At 44.5% G+C, this 19,455-nt stretch overlaps 1 protein-coding gene across 1 annotated transcript in view; it reads right to left on the minus strand.

The window, feature by feature from the left end:
* Positions 1-19,455, minus strand: part of LOC105487732 (klotho beta) — a 45,265-nt gene that overhangs the window by 8,474 nt on the left and 17,336 nt on the right. Inside the window, exons 2-3 of the mRNA XM_011751355.3 lie at positions 8,307-8,817; positions 5,547-5,815 (exon numbers count right to left, since the gene is read on the minus strand). Coding sequence (XP_011749657.2) covers positions 5,547-5,815; positions 8,307-8,817 — 780 coding nt within the window. The remainder of the gene's footprint in view (positions 1-5,546; positions 5,816-8,306; positions 8,818-19,455) is intronic.

Below are 19,455 nucleotides of genomic sequence, written 5' to 3' on the forward strand. Positions count from 1 at the left end.
GACAGGGTCTTGCTCTGTCGCCCACACTAGACTGCGTCCTCGACCAAAGTGATCTACCCACATTGGCCTCTCAAAGTGCTGGGATTACAGGAGTGAACAAGTGTGCCTAGCCGCAAATGCCACCTTAACCAAGAAATCTGGTGATACTACTTCAACCACAGTAATATCTTCAGTAATGAAACAAATTGACATCATTGATCTCCTGATGTGATAAAAAGGCACATCATCTATGTAGTATTATTTCCAGAAATGGTTAACTGAGTCATTAGACTCAGAAGACAACCAGAGAAATCTACAAGCAGTTGGCCTGGACTCTTCAAACAGGGCAGTGCCATGAGGTGATTGCCCTGAATTAAAGGAGGCTAAAGATACATGACAACCAACGTTTGATCTTTGTTTGCATTCTTAATCAAAGATTTTTTTAATCCATAAAGGACATTTTTGGAACATTAAAAAAATTGAATATGGATTGTATTTTAGATAGCGTTGAGTCAATGTTAAATTTCCTGGGAATCATAAGAATGTCCTTGTTCTTAGGAGATACATGCTGAGATATTTTGGGGTGGAGTATAATGATGTCTGCAATTTATCGAAAGTTTATGAAAGAGAGAGGCAGAGGCCGGGTGTCTCACGCCTGTAATCCCAGCACTTTGGGAGGCCGAGGTGGGTGGATCACGAGGTCAGGAGTTCGAGACCAGCCTGGCCAAAATAGTGAAACCCCGTCTCTACTAAAAATACAAAAAATTAGCTGGGCGTGGTGGCAGGCACCTATAACTTGGGAGGCTGAGGCAGGAGAATCTCTTGAATCCGGGAGGTGGAGAGAGGGAGAGAGGCAGAATTGAAACCAATATGGCAGCATGTTAACAGTCAGTCTTGATGAAGGGAATATGCATTTCTATTGGATAAGTTCGAAATTTTTCAAAGTAAAACGTTGGAGGAGAAAAGAATGCTAAGAGGCTAGGGAAAATAAGACAGAAATGTGCAAAGTTAGGCTTAGTAATTTTTTTTTTTTGAGACAGGGTCTTGCTCTGTTGCCCAGCCTGGAGTACAGTGGCACGATCACGGCTCACTGCAAACTTCACTTCCTGGGCTCAAGTGATACTCCTGCCTCAGCCTCCCGAGTAGATGGAATGATAGATGGAATTACAGGCCCACACCACCACACCCAGTTTTTTTTGTAGAGACAGGGTTTTTCCATATTGGCCAGGCTGGTCTCAAACTCCTGAGCTCAAGTGATCCTCCCACCTTGGCCTCCCAAAGTACTGGGATTACAGGAGTGAGTCAGCATGCCCGGCCTGGCTAAGTAATATTTTTCAAGTATTACTTTAATTTTGTCAGTCTCCCTATAGAGGACATCTAGTTTTCTGTGTACACAGTGTCTATTCATATATTTATTGGCTGATTTTTCAAAAAGCACCGTAATTTTTCTTGGCAAACCAGTCATCCTTATTTATTTATTTATTTATTTATTTATTTATTTATTTAGGTTTAGGCTACCCAAATGAAGCAGTGGGAGTAGAGAAGGAACAGAAATCTATAACTGGTTGTAACCAGTAAGTTGTAAACACCAGTGCACTCGGATCAGCCTTATCCTCATTCTTAATCCAAGTGGTTCAAGTGAAGCTGGCTCCTCGCTGGGCTCCAGAGACGAGCATGAAACCCAGACCTGACAGATCACAGAACCGCTTTGCCTGACCCCGTGGTCAGTTCTTGCTCTGAAATGTAGAAGGGGCAGACATTCACAGTATCTAAGGAACAGGTGGGTTTTAGCTGAAGCAGGAGCTTGTAGGTTGGGTCTCCCATACAGGCAGGCAAAGGAACTCTTATATCTCCTGGGGTCTTTCTTTGCTAGGTCTGGAATTTTGAAAAATATAAACTCAATTGAAGTGATAGGGAAAAAGACATTTTTGGAACACTTAGCAAAATCTGAACATGAATAGTATTGAACTCTCCTGCCTCTGCCATGTGAAGGAAGAGGCAGGAACTGGCTCTGGAGGGGACACAAGCTGAAAATGAGACACTGTGTTTATTCTGCTCTCTATACCTTTCCCCCTTCATCACCCTGAGCTCTTGCTAAAGTCTTGTTTAAATATCCACAGGGAGCTGGGTGCAGTGCCTCACACCTGTAATCCCAGCACTTTGGGAGTCTGAGGCAGACAGATTGCTTAAGGCCAAGAGTTCGAGACCAGTCTGGCCAACATAGTGAAACCCTATCTCTACTAAAAATACAAAAATTAGCTGGGCACAGTGGCAGGCACCTGTAATCCTAGCTGCTCTGGAGGCAGAGGCAGGAGAATCGCTTGAATTCAGGAGGCAGAGATTGCAGTGAGCTGAGATCACGCCACTGCACTCCAGCCTGGAAGACAGAGTGAGACTATTTCAAATAAATAAATATCCACAGCTGGGCACGGTGGCTAACGCCTGTAATCCTAGCACTTTGGGAGGCCGAGACAGGTAGATTGCCTAAGCTCAGGAGTTTGAGACCAGCCTGGACAACATGGTGAAACCCTGTCCCTACTAAAATACAAAAAATCAGCTGGGCAGGGTGGCAGGCGCCTGTAATCCCAGCTACTCAGGAGGCTGAGGCACGAGAATTGCTTGAACATGGGAGGCAGAGGTTGCAGTGAGCCAGGCAACAAAGCAAAACTCTGTCTCAAAAATAAATAACTATGGCCAGGCACGGTGGCTCACGCCTGTAATCCCAGCACTATGGGAGGCCAAGGCGGGCGGATCACGAGGTCGGGAGATCGAGACCATCTTGGCTAACACAGTGAAACCCCATCTCTACTAAAAATATAAAAAATTAGCCGGGTATGGTGGCGGGCACCTGTCGTCCCAGCTACTCGGGAGGCTGAGGCAGGAGAATGGCATGAACCTGGGAGGTGGAGCTTGCAGTGAGCCGAGATCGTGCCACTGCACTGCAGCCTGGGCGACAGAGCGAGACTCCATCTCAAAAAAAAAAAAAAAAAAAAAAATTAAATAAATAATTATATAAATATAAATAAATGTCCACAGGGGTTGAGATTCATAACCTGAGAACTTTGCTAATTCATGGTTTGAACCCTTTTGTCTGGTCTCAATCCTTGTACATCTTGTTGTCTTTCCATATGCTTCTATTAATAGAATACAGGCATGTCTGGGCACGGTGGCTCACTCCTGTAATTTGGGAGGCTGAGGCAGGCAGATCACTTGAGGCCTGGAGTTCAAGACCAGCCTGGCCAACATAGTGAAACCCCATCTCTATTACAGATACAAAAATTAGCTGGGCATGGTGGTGGGCACCTGTAATCCCAGCTACTTGGGAGGCTGAGGCAGCAGAATTGCTTGAATACAGGAGGCAGAGGTTGCAGTGAGCCAAGATCACACCACTGCACATCAGCCTGGGCAACACAGTGAGACTCCATCTCAATAAAGAAAAGTAGAGAAGAGAAGAGAAAAAAGAAAAGGAAAGGAAAGAAAAGGAAAGGAAAGAAAAGAAAAGAAAAGAGAAAGCCAGGCACAGTGGCTCACGCCTGTAATCCCAGCACTTTGGGAGGCCGAGGTGGGTGGATCACCTGAGGTCAGGAGTTTGAGACCAGCCTGGCCAACTTGGTGAAACCCTGTTTCTACTAAAAATACAAAAATTTGCCTGGGCGCGGCGGCTCATGCCTATAATCCCAGCATTTTGGGAGGCCAAGGTGGGTGGATAACCTGAGGTCAGGAGTTCGAGGCCAGTTTGGCCAACATGGTGAAACCCCGTCTCTACTAATAATACAAAAATTAGCCGGGAGTGGTGGCACATGCCTGTAATTCCAGATACTTGGGAGGCTGAGACAGGACAATTGCTTGAACCCAGGAGGCGAAGGTTGCAGCAGTGAGCCAAGATCCTGCCATTGCACTCCAGCCTAGGCAATGAGCAACAAGAATGAAACTCCGTCTCCAAAAAAAAAAAGAAAAAGAAAAATTTGCCAGGCATGGTGGCAGGTGCCTGTAATCCCAGCTACTTGGGAGGCTGAGGCAGGAGAATCATTTGAACTGGGGAGGCGGAGGTTGCAGTGAGCCAAGATGGCACCATTGCACTCCAGCCTGGGCAACGGAGTGAGACTCTGTCTCAAAAACAAAAAACAAAACCAAAAACAATGCAATAGTGTGGTGTTGTGAAGTCTTAAAGCATAGTGGTTGGAAGACAGACCTAGGTAACTTGGACAAGTTATGTAACCGCCCCCTAAATTTCAGTTGCGTTGCCTGTAAGATGAGGGTTTTAACATTAAGTAGGTTGGATGGAGTGGCTTGCACCTGTAACCCCAGTACTTTGGGAGGCTGAGGCAGGATGTTTGTTTGAGCCCAGGAGTTCCAGACCAGTCTGGGCAGCATAGTAAGACTCTGTCTGTACAAAAAATCAAAAATTAGCTGGGCATAGTGGCGTGAACCTGGAGTCCCAGCTCAAGGTTGAGGTGGGATGATCACTTGAGGCCAGGAGAGTGAGGCTACAGGGAGCTGTGATTGTGCCACTGCACTCCAGCCTGGGTGACAGAGCAAGATCCTGTCTCAGAAAAAAAAAAAAGGTGAAGTAGAGAGAACGTGCATACATAGCAGTTAAATGACTGTGCATCTGGAAGCTTGAAGAAGGGATGTTAACAGTTCTGCCAGCGCTCGTTATCTCAGCAAGTTGATAGGTTTCACTTTCCTCCCCTGCAAAATGAAGGATTTGGAATGGGAGGTCTTTAAGGTCTCATCTGGCTCTAAAAGGTGATTTCTTGATTTCCAGGTAGCATAGTTAAAATAATAATAAAACTAAAAGGCGATCTCATTCATTCACCTGGTTCTAGAAGACGAGCACCTGCCAGGTGCCAGGCACTGCCCTAGTGAGGCATATAGCAGGCATCAAAGCCTCAGGCATTTCTGCTCTTATGCAGCTTGCATTCTAGTAGGGGAAAACAGGTGATAAGTATGGAAAATGTGGAAAGCACAAAGTATGTCAGGAGGTGGCGAGTACGCTACAGAAAAGCAGGAAAAGAGGAAGAGAAGTGATAGGAGGATGGTTTTTGGAGTGGAGGGAAGCCTTATCGAGGAGATGACTTTTAAGGACAGCTGAATGGGGTGAGGAATGAGACGTGTGGGAAGGCTCCACTGGGATATAGAGACCTCAGAAGGCAAATTACCCAACTCTGTGAAACAGCAAGAATCAATTAAACAAGGCGCTGCTAATAATTTGCTTTTGGCAAAACAAAAATCTAAAAACAAATTTCCTATCATTTTGACATTACTATTATAACAAAAACCTGACACAGAAATGACAGTAAGTTCCCTCTAGACTGTATGCTTCTTGAGGGCAGCCTCTTCACCTCTCCATCTCCATCACCAATTATGAGTTCTGGCCCATGAAAGGCTCTCGGCATCTATTTACTTCTTTTTCTCCCTTCTCTTTTCCTAGCTCTCCTTCATAACCTCCATACAATTGTGGTATTTGATATTGTCTGACAGCTATCTCTCAGCTGTCATTGAGTAAATGAAATAGTGTGTGCTGTTTGCCCCAGTTTATGGTTAATTTGGAAGTAACCACTTACCTTGAGAACAGACTCGGTGACACCCCAGGAGAAGTCACAGGGAAACTGGCCCTGCACATCTGGCGTGGCCTCTTTTAAAGAAAAACCATTTTCTCGTATGATCTGCTTGTAGTAGTGTGCCGAAGACTTAGGTTTCCGCTCTTTTTGTTTACTGTTAAAATCCACATAAAATAATCCTCGGCGGATGGTGTAAGCATCCTGCCATTCAAAGCCATCCAGCAGAGACCAGGCAGTATAGCCAAACACCCGTATTTCATCTAACCTTATTGCTGCACAGAGAAAAGAAAGCAGAGATGTTCAGAGGCCTAAACATTCTAGTTCGTGTTTACAATTTCACTAACGTGCCAGAGGGCAGCATATTGTAAAACGAACCTTTCCCCTAATTTTCAGGTCTGCTGTATCAAATAGAAAATTCATGTTTATACTTCAAAAGTGGCAATTATTTTCATCCAGACTGGTATCTCCTGATCCCCCGACTCCCGCTGGACCAAGTGAATGTCATAGTTAAAGGATCACACCTTAAATACTCCTGAGACTTGGTGTGCAAATCTGTGTCAGAGGGCATGGTAATTTCCAGAACTCTTTGGGATCAATGCATATGTCTGCTCATGACCAAGAGTTTCTTATTTCAAGTCTCAGTTGGTTCTTGTTTATGGATAAGCTATTAATTCTAGGAAACTATCCAGGCCAAGAGTTTCTAAGAAATGTGTTCAACAGGCCCTGGTTCTAGTCTATAGCTGCTGTCGGGCCCTAAGGGGAGGTGGAATGGTAACACCTGGGGCATGGACACCCCTTCTGCCCAAGGAGTTTCTAAACATCTGCTTTTAGAATTGACGTAAATGAATGTAGACATAAGGAGGTAAAAGAAGAAAAGTGATGTAAGAGAATGGGAACTGGCTGAGCTAAGGAGCAGGGTGCTGAGGCGCTTACCCTGCTATGCTCTAGGGAGCATGCTATTGGGCAAGTTTCTTGGCCTCAGTTTCCTCATTTGTAAACAAAAAAGATTGGAAAATAGGATCTCTAAGGACCTTTCTAGCTTTAAATCTCTTATTCAGTAACTTGTAGGAATTGTGTAAAAATGAAATATGAAAATCAACAGACTGGGCGCGGTGGCTCATGCCTGTAATCCCAGCACTTTGGGAGGCTGAGGGGGGTGGATCACCTGAGGTCAGGAAACACAATGAAGCCTCGTCTCTACTAAAAATACAAAAATTAGCCGGGGATGGTGGCGGGCACCTACAATCTCAGCTACTCAGGAGGCTGAGGCAGGAGAATCACTTGAACCCAGGAGGTGGAGATTGCAATGAGCCGAGATTGTGCCATTGTACTCCAGCCTGGGTAACAAGAACAAAACTCCATCTCAAAAAAAGAAAAAAAAAAAAAAAAAGAGAGAGAAAAGAAAATCAACAGCAGCAGTCCAAACAACAAATACCCAAATTAGCCCTGAATCCTTTTTTCTTTCTTAAAAGATTTCACTTCCCTCATAGAAATGCCTCCTCATCTCTGCATTTTTGGGATTTTTATCAATGACATTCTTTTCCTTAAATGAGGAAAATCCAGGCCAAGAGTTTCCAAGAAGATAAATATGTTCAACAGGCCCTGGTTCTAGTCTATAGCTGCTGTAGGGCCCTAAGGAGAGGTGGAACGGTAACACCTGGGGAGTGCACACCCCTTCTGCCCAAGAGCATGGCATTTGACCCAGACCCTGTAGGCAGAGCCCTCAGCCTTGGCCCCCACGTGCATGGCCTGTAGCTGGGCGTGGCTCGGTTCCATGCTGTTCCTTCCTGCAACTTGGGGCGGCAGGGTCTGGTTCTCCTCCAGGACCCTCCCTGAAGGCTCTCTCCAGCGGCACCTAGGATTTTCTTCCTGGCTTGTGACTTTTAAAGAGAGCAACAGAATTTTAGAAAGATCCACAGAGAATTCCTTAATATGAGAGTGAAATAGAGCCCAACTCCAGGGAACAGAACCATTGTAACCTCAGCTTGTCTTCTGCTCTATTGTTTCTGTTAGCCACCTGTAGATGTCACTACTTGAGTAATAGAGTAAGGAGTGAGGGGCTAAGTGGGGGCCAAAAGTCACTGGGAGCAATAGAAGCAACTCATTTTGTCTTCAGACCTTTTCATCATATCTTCGTGTAATAGAGTATAAAGATCACAATTTCAAGAAACACTTTCAACATCTCAGAATAAAGTACTACTGTGAGGAAACTTTAAGCATACCTCTTTTAGCACTATGTCCTTTATAAAGAATGAAACGCATCTTCTTGCCAATTAAGGATGTAGCTCTAGTCTGAAAGGATTCTGTTCTCAAACTTTTATTTAAAAAAGAATATGGGAATAACATGAAAAAGTTCTGTCAACATTGGACAATACAATGGCTGGGTGTGGTGGCTCATGCCTGTAATCCTGGCACTTTGGGAGGCCGAGGCAGGTGGATCACCTGAGGTCAGGAATTTGAGACCAGTCTGGCCAACATGGTGAAACCCCGTCTCTATTAAAAATACAAAACTTAGCCGGGCGTGGTGGCGGACACCTGTAATTCCAGCTACTCAGGAGGCTAAAGCAGGAGAATCACTTGAACCTAGGAGGCAGAGGTTGCAGTGAGCCAAGATGGTGCCCCTGCACTTCAGCCTAGGAGACAGACAGAAACTCCATTTCAAAAAAAAACTGCCCAACAATAATAGTTATATATTCAAAGGTGATTTTAAATATCCTGCAAATTTTTAGAATTTTTAAAAAATTAAGCAAGTGTCTAACCAACCTTGAAGCACCTGGCTGAGGAAATTCTTCATCATGTAGATGGCTGTGGTGTCTTCTGTTTTCACATGACTGTCTGTGAACCAGCCATTCTCAGCAATCAAGATTCGAGGGTTGTTGTATTCCAGTTTAATCCAGTTCAGTGCTTCTCTTAAATTGAGTGAAACATTTTGCCCCATTTTAGCCATGGTGTTTAGGGGCTTGAAGTTGTTCGGTCCAAAAGAAAAGGCAAAGAAATCAGCTGTGCCTCTCACCTCATTCTTCTCTGCTTCAGAGAAAAGGGGTAGAATGGAGAGCAACTTCTTTTTCATCCCTTCTGGATAGTCGCCATCCCCATGGATAGGGTTGGCAAACCATCCAAGCACAGAAACCATGGACTGTTGACATTTGAGTATATCCATCGTGTTTTCCGACCGGTTTGGCTCGATCCAGTGAGATCCCAATGTGATCGATAACCAACCCTTCTGATGTGGGCGGAAATGTGTGTTGTAGTTATGCCAAACTTTCGAGTGAGCCTAAAAGAAGAAAATATTATTGATCTTTGTTGTCCTCACTTACAAGAGCTGTAACGTGGCTGGTAAATGGTCTTTTCATGGATAAAATGAATGCAGCATAGAGTGATTCAGGGGAAAGTGCCAGGGAGCCCCGATGACCTCAAAGTCTGTTCTCTATGCCCCTGGTGCTTCCAACCTAAAGTTTCTGCTACAGGAGAGCTGGAGGCTGGCAGAAAGCCTAGTCTAGGCTCTTATTTCCCCTCTGCCTGGCTCCCTTCCCGGGTCCTCTTAGGGTTTGCTCCTCTACACAAGAAGACACAGAGTAGTGATTTTTTTTTTTTTTTTTTTTGAGATGGAGTCTCACTCTGTTACCCAGGTTAGTGTAGTGGTGCGATCTCAGCTCACTGCAACCTCCGCCTCCCAGGTTCAAGCAATTATCCTGTCTCAGATTCCTGAGTAGCTGGGATTACAGGTGCACACCACGACGCCCGACTAAGTTTTGTATTTTCAATAGAGACAGAGTTTCACCATATTGGTCAGGCTGGTCTGGAACTCCTGACCTCAGGTGATCCACCCTCCTTGGCCTCCCAAAGTGTTGGGATTACAGGAGTGAGCCACCACGCCCGACCCAGAGCAGTGATCTTTCACCATTCTACAGAATCTTCCTTTGGTCCTAATTTAGAAGTCCAGGAAAACACAGGCCCTGAACCTATAAATGAATAATAATGGAGCCCACCTCCTAGGGATGTTGTGAGAATTGAGTGAATTAACCTGTGTGAACTGCTATAGAATCATGCCTGGCACAGAGTAAGCTCTATATAAGCCTTAGCTATTATTGCTATGATTATTAAAGGGTGGTTGGCACTGCCCACAGCAGAAGACCAATGGAAAGAGTGTGAGCTTTGGGGTCAGCACACCTAGGCTTGAAGTTCACGTACTTATTGTGTAACCTGAGGCAAGTCACTTAACCCTTCTGAAATCTCTTAGTATCCTCAGTTGTAGAATGAGGTTAATAAAAACAATATCCACCAGGCGCGGTGGCTCATGCCTGTAATCCCAGCATTTTGGAAGGCCGAGGCAGGCGGATCACCTGAGGTCAGGAGTTTGAGACCAGCCTGGCCAACGTGGTGAAACCCCGTGTGTACTAAAAACACGAAACTTAATTGGGCCTGGTGGCAAGCACCTGTAATCCCAGCTACTTGGGAGGCTGAGGCAGGAGAATTACTTGAACCCAGGAGGTGGAGGTTGCAGTGAGCAGAGATCCAGCCTGGGCGACAAGAACAAAACTCTGTCTCAAGAAAAAAAAAAAAAAATCCTCTATAAGGTTGTTGTCAGATTTAGAGCTAATATATGCATGAAATAGGTAGCATAGAATAGAGCACGCAGGAGGTGCTGCCAAAAGGTGGAAGTTGTTATTGGTCCTCCGGAGTTTGCATTTCCAGTTGAGCTCTCTTACAGTACAGCTTCGTGATGGGTTTCTGGTCCATTTAATATGACACATACTTCCTGAGCACTTACTTCCATGCCTGGCTTGCCCTGAGCTGAGAGACTGAGATAGATGGCACAGGAACTTACCCTCAGAAAGTTTCTTATCAGGAAAATAAGGATGAAACATGTGAAAGAGAAACATAAAACGGCATAAAATATGGCATTAAATAAAATAAATTTAAAAAAAGAAGCCAGAAGCCATGGCTCAGTTAACTGTCACAGCCACAGCTGAAGGAGCAAACATTAAGGACTCCATGCCAGTTAAATGCCAAGGCCACTTCTGTGTCCCAGTTAGCTGTGGAATTGTCCTTCATCTGTGTCACAGCCACTCTCTTCCCCTCAGCATTTGACTTGCTTGTCTCTTGACATCTCTTCCCTGGTCTCTCAATTTCTCCACTATTCAAGTGTTTGTTTGTTTTTTTTTTCTTTGAGACAGAGTCTTGCTCTGTCACCCAGGCTGGAGTGCAGTGGCACCATCTCAGCTCACTCAGCCTCCACCTCTCGGGTTCAAGTGATCCTCCCACCTCAGCCTCCCGAGTAGCTGAGACCGCAGGTGAGCACCACCAAGCCCGGTTAATTTTTGTATTTTTAGTAGAGATGGGGCTCCACCATGTTGGCCAGGCAGGTCTCAAACTCCTGACCTCAGGTGATCCACTCGCCTCAACCTCCCAAAGTGTTGGGATTACGGGCGTGAGCCACTGTGCCCGGCCTCCACTATTTGTGAGTTTCTAAAACGGATGCACAAACTCGTTATCTTTAGCACACAGAGCCTGCTTTCAGTTTTGTTCCTTAGCTTTTCTTTTGCTCACTGGAGATATTTTATATCAGGATAAACTGTCTGAAACTGCCTTTTATGTAGGTCAAAGACAACCAAATATGAACAATGGATTCAAACCAGATTGATCCTATGGACCCTGAAAATATTCCATAAACCCTGTTAGATGGGGAAAGTAGCATTGAGGTAAGGGGTGAGGATTCTGAAACGTGCCATCCTGCTTTAGGCAAGAAAACACAATTTAAATAAATTCCTGGAAGATTTTCCGGAGAAATAAATGCCTTGAGGTATACCTCTGTCCACTTGTCCTTACTCAATTTTCATTGGAAGATTCTGGCACCATTTAGCACCCAGATATTCCCAAGGATCCTTAAGAATGCTTTCCTCAGGCCGGGCGTGGTGGCTCACGCCTGTAATCCCAGCACTTTTGGAGGATGAGTCGGGCAGATCACCTGAGGTGTGGAGTTCCAGACCAGCCTGACCAACATGGAGAAACTTCGTCTCTACTAAAAATACAAAATTAGCTGGTCATAGTGGCGCATGCCTGTAATCCCAGCTACTTGGGAGGCTGAGGCGGGAGAATCGCTTGAACCCGGGAGGCAGAGGTTACAGTGATGCAGTGAGCTGAGATCGTGCCATTGCACTCCAGCCTGGGCAACAAGCGTGAAACTCCATTACAAACAAACAAACAAACAAACAAACAAAACAAAAGAACGCTTTCCTCTTGGAAAGCTCACACCTGTAATCCCAACATTTTGGGAGGCCAAGGTGAGAGGATCGCTTGAGCTCAGGAATTCAAGATCAGCCTGGGCAACATGATGAAACCCCATATCTACAAAAAAAAGAAAAGCCAGGCATGGTGATGCACACCTGTAGTACCAGCTACTCAGGAGGCTGAGGTTGGAGGATCATTTAAGCCAGGGAGGTAGAGGTTGTGATGCGCCGAGATGGCACCACTGCACTCCAGCCTGGGGGACAGGTCGACACCCTGACTCAAGGGAAAAAAAAAAGCTTTCCAGTTGGGCACAGTGGCTCACGCCTGTAATCCCAGCTCTTTGGGAGGCTGAGGTGGGCAGATCACTTGAGGTCAGGAGTTTGAGACCAGCCTGGCTAACATGGTGAAACCCCTTCTCTACTAAAAACAATACAAAAATTAGCTGGGCGTGATGGCATGTGCCTATGGTCCCAGCCACTCAGGAGGCTGAGACAGGAGAATCACTTGAACCAGGGAGGCGGAGGTTGCAGTGAGCCTCGATTGAGTCACTGCACTCCAGCCTGGGTGACAGAGTGAGACTCTGTCTCCAAAAAAAAAAAAAAAATTTCCTCTCAGAGAAGTGTTCACAATGTAGCCTCCTTCCTTGTCTCCAACCTGAGATTGCAACTTCTGGAAGAATCACAGAGGAGCCTGGGACAGGCACTACCTTAAATGGTTTCAGCTATTCTTTCTGGATTTTTCTGGGGCTAGAATCACGACAGACATTCTTGAAAACCACTTTTTTTTTTTTTTTTTCCTGATTAGAAACAAAAGCAGTCAGGCATTACTAGGATTCAAAGGAGGGCATTCTTTGCTTTTTTCTAACAAGTCACTTAATCCCTTGGTAGGCTTAGGGCTATCATCCATGGAAGACCCAGTGATCAGTACCTCCCTTCAGGCCTATCGTGCACCTCTCCATGCAAACTGGAAAGCACTGAGCCCGTGTAGCCCAGATTCTGAGCCTTAAACTTGTTGCTTTACAAATCTAGTGTCTTGCCTTTGCAGACACTAAATTTCAGTGATTATATGAAAGATGACCTAAGTCGCGATAAAAATCTTGGTTACATCAGCCTTTGAATGAGAAACAGTAGCGCTCAGAAGACATAGCTCTGCAGTAGCTTTCCATGCAGGTTTTCCGGATATACATACGGATGTGTTGTCAAGGTGACCTTCACGGTCCACAGTGTCTCTTTCACCTTTGCTGCTATTTACATAGGCTATCAAGGTATCTAGGGTTATCTTTGCTCTGGGCTGAAGACAGCCTCTTCATTCTCATGTAGAGAATGTGGGGGAGGTCCTCTGTGCAGTACTTTTGGTTATAACTTGATCCTATTTGCCAAGTAACAAGGTAAAAAGTTTTGCTCCGAGATTGTGAGTTTGCCATATCCATCTATGTGTGTTCTTTGGTTGGACACTCATAAAGGAGATCTGTTGGGAAAATTAAAATAAAGTTAGTAGGGGAGTGCAACCTGGGACCTGCAACCTTGCACAACAGCCATTCTACAATTTTCCAAGGTCACCCTCTAATTTGTACAAAGCCATCTACCTTTGTAATGATTGATTTAAGGGAGCTTCAACCTTTGTTCTTTAGATTCAGTAGCTTAAAGGGAAAGTCAGCTTCTTTTCCTTTTGGAGCCAGCTATCAGGGCCTAATGTCATTGAGAGACGACCAGGACCTAATATCTCATTCTGTTCCCTCCTCCAGTCTAATGTGGCAGCATGTTTTTGATGCCCCTGGAAGTCCAGACTCAGATAAATTCTGTGGATGATAGGAAACAAATAAGATAGCAGGCACAACTTCAGAAATAGGTGAAGAAGGGATTGGGAACCAGAGGAAGACATGACGGGACACTGTTGGAAAGATGGGTTCAAGACAGATGAGCAAGCCAAACACATCACACTGGTGTATTCAAGGAACCCTCAGTCATTCGTCAAAAGTTCCATTTCCAAATCTGTGTATGAGTTTGGTCACATTTTGGCTGAAATATCTTCATGTGTACTGTAAAAGTGTCTGTTGTTAAAGCTATTTAATAGACTATTAAATAACAACGGTTAAAGAAAGTTTATTTAAAAACTCCACAAGCATAACAAAATATGTTTATATTTCTGTGTTCCCACCCAGGTTTTCCAAATATATTTCCCAGCTAAAATCACTTGAAGGCCGGGGGCCGTGGCTCATGCCTGTAATCCCAGCACTTTGGGAGGCGGAGGTGGGCGGGATCACCTGAGATCAGGAGTTTGAGACCAGCCTGGCCAACATGGTGAGACACTGTCTCTATCAAAAATATAAAAATTAGCTGGGCATGGTGGCGGGTGCCTGTAGTCACAGCTACTTGGGAGGCTGAGGCAGGAGAATGGCTTGAACCTGGGGAGGCGGAGGTTGCAGTGAGCCAAGATCGTGCCACTGTACTTTAGCCTGGGCAACAAGAGCAAAACTCCATCTTGAAATAATTAAACAAATAAATAAATAAATAAAAATTTAAAAAATAAAATCACTTTAAACATTTTTGCATGTTGGTTTTGGTTTTCAGAATATCTTAGTATAACAACAATTTACTTAGTCATCTCTCTCTTTTGATAAACATTTATTTTTCTTTGTTCTTTTGTTCTTTCTCTTTTCCTGTCATAAATGTTTCAATAGCTAACTTTGGGCATACAACTTTCAATTTATTTGAATCATTGCCTTTCATTAATGCCAGGAATGGACTACCTATTTCTTTTCTTTCTTTCTTTCTTTTTTTTTTTTGAGATGGAGTTTCACTGGGATTACAGGCACCCACCACCACACCTAGCTAATTTTTTGTATTTTTGGTAGAGACGGGGTTTCACCATGTTGGCCAGGCTGGTCTTGAACTCCTGACCTCAGGTGATCCACCTGCCTTGGCCTCTCAAAGTGCTGGGATTACAGGCGTGAGCTACCGCGCCCGGCCTGGACTACCTATTTCTAAAGTTGTTTTAAATATTCCCAACATTTCCATACATTTTGTCCATTGGTGTGAGTGTTCTGTGACCATCTGATACAAAATATTGATAGCTCTATTGGGGGGTAAATGGCATTCGAGAATGATATAAAGGTGCTACTCCTCTGCCGGGTACTATACGGGAAATAACACTGGTCTTGAAAGCAGGAGACCTGGGCTCTTGTATTAGCTCTGCTGACTCATTAGCTTTATGATCTTGGACAGATCATTTCACTGCCAAAGACCTGTTTTTCTCTTCATTCTACTGAGCTAAAAATAAACACCCTAGAGAATTTTCGTGAAGGTCAAACGAGGTAATAATATCTGTGAAGACCCTGTGAAAATGACACAAACATAAATCTGAAGTACTTTGAAAGAGCAAGCTGAAAATAATTCAGCTTGGTCTAGAAAATCGTGATGGAGACTGTGGACATGAAGGGTGTTCTGCAAAGAGCTCCTAAACCTTTATTTACCAAGGCTCACGGCTGAACATGTTTGCCCTCATTTATTGTTTGCAGCTTACTGAGTTTTACTTGTTGTCCTTTTGGGATTAATTTCAATTTGATTCATTTTTCATCTACTCAGCCCTTCTTTATTTTGGTATCAAGTTGATTTTTTTTTTTTTTTTTTTTTTTTTTTGAGACAGAGTCTCCCTCTGTCACCCAGGCTGGAGTGCAGTGGCTCGATCTTGGCTCACTGAAGCCTTTGCCTCCTGGGTTAAAGTGATTCTTCTGCCTCAGCCTCCTGAGTAGCTGGGACTACAGGTGTGCACCACCACGCCCGGCTAATTTTTGTATTTTTAGGGTTTCACCATGTTGGCCAGGCTGGTCTTGAACTCCTGACCTCAAGCGATCCGCCTGCCTCGGCCTCCCAAAGTGCTGGGATTACAGGCATGAACCACTGCACCTGGCCTCAAGTTGATTTTTTTGTGTATTTGTTTGTTTTGTAAAGAAATGTCTCACTATGTTGCTCAGGCTGGTATCGAACTCCTGGCCTCAAGTAATCCGCCAGCCTTAGCCCAGTCTACTATCAAGTTTTAATTACCAAATGCTGCTCTTCCAGATTGTTTAACATTCATTCATTCATCTATGCTGCAGTCTACAAATATTTATTGGATGCTGTGGCTCACATCTGTACTCCCAGAACTTTGGGAGGCCGAGGTGGGAGGATCACTTGAGGCCAGGAGTTCAAGACCAGACTGGGCAATATAGTGAGACTCTCTTTCTCTACTAAAAATTAAGAAAATTAGCCAGGCCCGGTGGCATGCCTGTAGCCCCAGCTACTCAGGAGGCTTAGATGGAAGGCTTGCTTGAGCACAGGAGGTTGAGGCTGCAATGAGCTATGATCATGCCACTGCATTCCAGCCCAGGCAACAGAGCAAGACCCTGTCTCTAAAAAAAAAAAGAAAGAAAAAAAAGAAAAATTATTGGATTATTGGATGCTTAAGGTATGTGACCTTTATTATTTATTGCTAAAAAATTATAAAATTATATGACAATTATTTCTTTAATTATGTGACTATTCTTTTTTAAAAAGCTTTTGGCAATCTTGAAACTCTTTTGGAATCATTATTTCACCTTTGCTTTTCTTAGGAAAGAATTTAAATATTAACAAAAGTTACAGCCTTTCATAAAGAAAATATTTACCATCCTATTTTTAATGGTCCAAATTCATGGCATTTTTTTTTTTTTTTTTCATTTAGACAGGAGTCTTGCTCTGTCATCCAGCCGGAGTGTAGTGGCGTGATCTCAGCTCAATGTAACCTTCTCCTCCCTGGTTCAAGCCATTCTCCTGCCTCAGCCTCCTGAGTAGCTGGGACTACAAGCGTGTACCACCACACCTGGCTAATTTTTTTTTTTTTTTGAGACGGAGTCTCGCTGTGTCACCCAGGCTGGAGCACAGTGACAGAATCTCGGCTCACTGCAAGCTCTGCCTCCCGGGTTCACGCCATTCTCCTGCCTCAGCCTCCCAAGTAGCTGGGACTACAAGCACCCACCACCATGCCTGGCTAATTTTTTGTATTTTTAGTAGAGATGGGGTTTCACCATGTTAGCCAGGATGGTCTTGATCTCCTGACCTCGTGATCTGCCCACCTCGGCCTCCCAAAGTACTGGGATTACAGGCAGGAGCCACTGCGCCCAGCCTAATTTTTGTATTCTTAGTAGAGAGGGGGTTTCACCATGTTGGCCAGGCTGGTCTCAAACTCCTGGCCTCAGGTGATCCGCCCACCTCAGCCTCCCAAAGTGCTGACATTACAGGCATGAGCCACTGCGCTTGGCCCAAATTCATGTTTTCTATAGTTGAAATAACTATACATTTTAATGAATTTCTCCCTATTTTTTTTTCAATCATTATGTTTTCAAATTTTCTGGCCGGGTGTGGTGGCTCACGCCTATAATCCTAGCACTTTGGGAGGCCAAGGAGGATGGATTGCTTGAGCCCAGGAGTTTGAGACCAGCCTGAGCAACATGGCAAAAACCGATCTCTACAAAAAATACAAAAATTAGCTAGGCATGGTGACATGTGCCTGTAGTCCCAGCTACTCGAGAGGCTGAGGTGGGAGGATCGCTTGAGTCCAGCAGGTCAAGGCTTCAGTGAGCTGTGTTTGACCTGTGTTCACACCACTGCACTCCAACCCGTGTGACAGAGCAAGGCCTTGTCTTAAAAAAAAAAAAAAATTATTCTAACAAATTATTGATTATTCTCAGTTTGTATTGCTTCAGAATTTTCCTGAAGGAATGTAAAAACTAAACTCTAGCATATTTGTTCCTTTAAAACAAGTGTCTTGTTAAAGAATTCTGATTTTTTTTTTTTTTTTTTTTTTTGAGACGGAGTCTCGCTCTGTCGCCCAGGCTGGAGTGCAGTGGCCGGATCTCAGCTCACTGCAAGCTCCGCCTCCCAGGTTTACGCCATTCTCCTGCCTCAGCCTCCCGAGTAGCTGGGACTACAGGCGCCCGCCACGTCACCTGGCTAGTTTTTTGTATTTTTTAGTAGAGACGAGGTTTCACCATGTTAGCCAGGATGGTCTCGATCTCCTGACCTCGTGATCTGCCCGTCTCGGCCTCCCAAAGTGCTGGGATTACAGGCTTGAGCCACCGCGCCCGGCCAAGAATTCTGATTTCAATGATAATATTACTAAATTAGACTAGTGGCTGAACCAGAATCTATACCTGGCAACACAAAAGGAAAAAAGTCTAGAATAAAGTTCATAATTTGATTAAATGAAGCATCTGGTTTCCCCCTATCAGAAATGAGAGGAAATCAGTATTAGTTAATTAGTGCTGTAGTGAAGTTCTCTTTGCCAGAGGAGAGCATTTGCATGCCATCTTTGTAGAGGGTGTAATGATATTTAAGGCTTTCTGTTAGTGATCCTGATAGTAATTTTTTCATGAAAAAGGACCATATCTCATGGTATAATTGAAGCTAAAATGGTCTGGGTTGGTGACTTGAAGCCTTTCCTCAGGATTTAGGAATACGGATAGTCAATATATAAACCACCATGGAGGCTGGGCACGGTGGCTCTCACTTGTAATCCCAGAACTTTGGGAGGCCGAGGAGGGCAGATCACCTGAGGTCAGGAGTTCGAAACCAGCCTGGCCAACATGGTGAAACCCCAGCTCTACTAAAAATACAAAAATTAGCCAGGTGTGGTGGCACATGCCTGTAGTCCCAGCTACTAGGGAGGCTGAAGCAAGAGAATCGCTTGAATCCGGGAGGTGAAGGTTGCAGTGAGACAAGATAGCGTCACTGCACTCCAGCCTGGGCAACAGTGTGAAACTCCATCAAAAAAAAAAAAAAAAAGAAAAACAGCAACAAAAAAAACCACCATGGAGATTACAAATTAATAAAAACAAGGGCCATCATGTGTAGAGCCTGCAGCAAAGCCATATTTACTGTGAGCCCAATGAAGCTTTAACTTCAGGACGCCTTGCTTGCTTAGGCCCCCAGAAATGCCCTGGGTGGGTCGGGGAGCCTAGTTGCAATTGGAAGCACTTCTAGGCGAGCAGTTCTGGCAAATTCCCTAAAGAGACTTTAGAAAAAAAAGGACTCTAGGACTACAGTAATTTATTGTGCTAGGCGTGGTACTCACATCTGTAATCCCAGCACTTTGGGAAGCCGAGGCTGGTGGATCACTTGAGCCCAGGAGTTCAAGATCGGCCTGGCCAACATGGCAAAACCTCCTCTCTACAAAAAATACAAAAATTAGCTGGGCATGGTGGTGTGCACCTGTAACCCCAGCTACTCAGGAGGCTGAGGTGGGAGGATCACCTGAGCCCATGGAGGTTGAGGCTGCGATGAGCTGTGATTGTGCCACTGCACTCCAGCTTGGGTGACATAATGAGACCTGTCTCAAAAACAAAAACAAAAAATGACTATAGTAATTTATTGTGATGTTTTTCTCAGTCTAAATAAAGATTCATTTATTTAGTTAATATATTTTTGCAGAGACAGGGTCCCACTATGTTGTCCAGGCTGGTCTCAAACTCAAGCAATCCTCCTGCCTTGGCCTCCCAAAGTGCCTGAGCTACTGCACCTGGCCAAATATTTACTTTTGTATTGATTTTTGTCTCCGTTTAATTTTTTTTTTTTTTTTTTTAAAAAGGATCCCTCCCTGCTATTGTAAAAGTCTCAGGCTCATGCAGTGTGGCTCCACACCAGGCCTATTAGCTTCTTGAGGGCAG

The sequence above is a fragment of the Macaca nemestrina genome, chromosome 3 (assembly GCF_043159975.1).
Source record: "Macaca nemestrina isolate mMacNem1 chromosome 3, mMacNem.hap1, whole genome shotgun sequence".
Taxonomy (NCBI): Eukaryota; Metazoa; Chordata; class Mammalia; order Primates; family Cercopithecidae; genus Macaca; species Macaca nemestrina.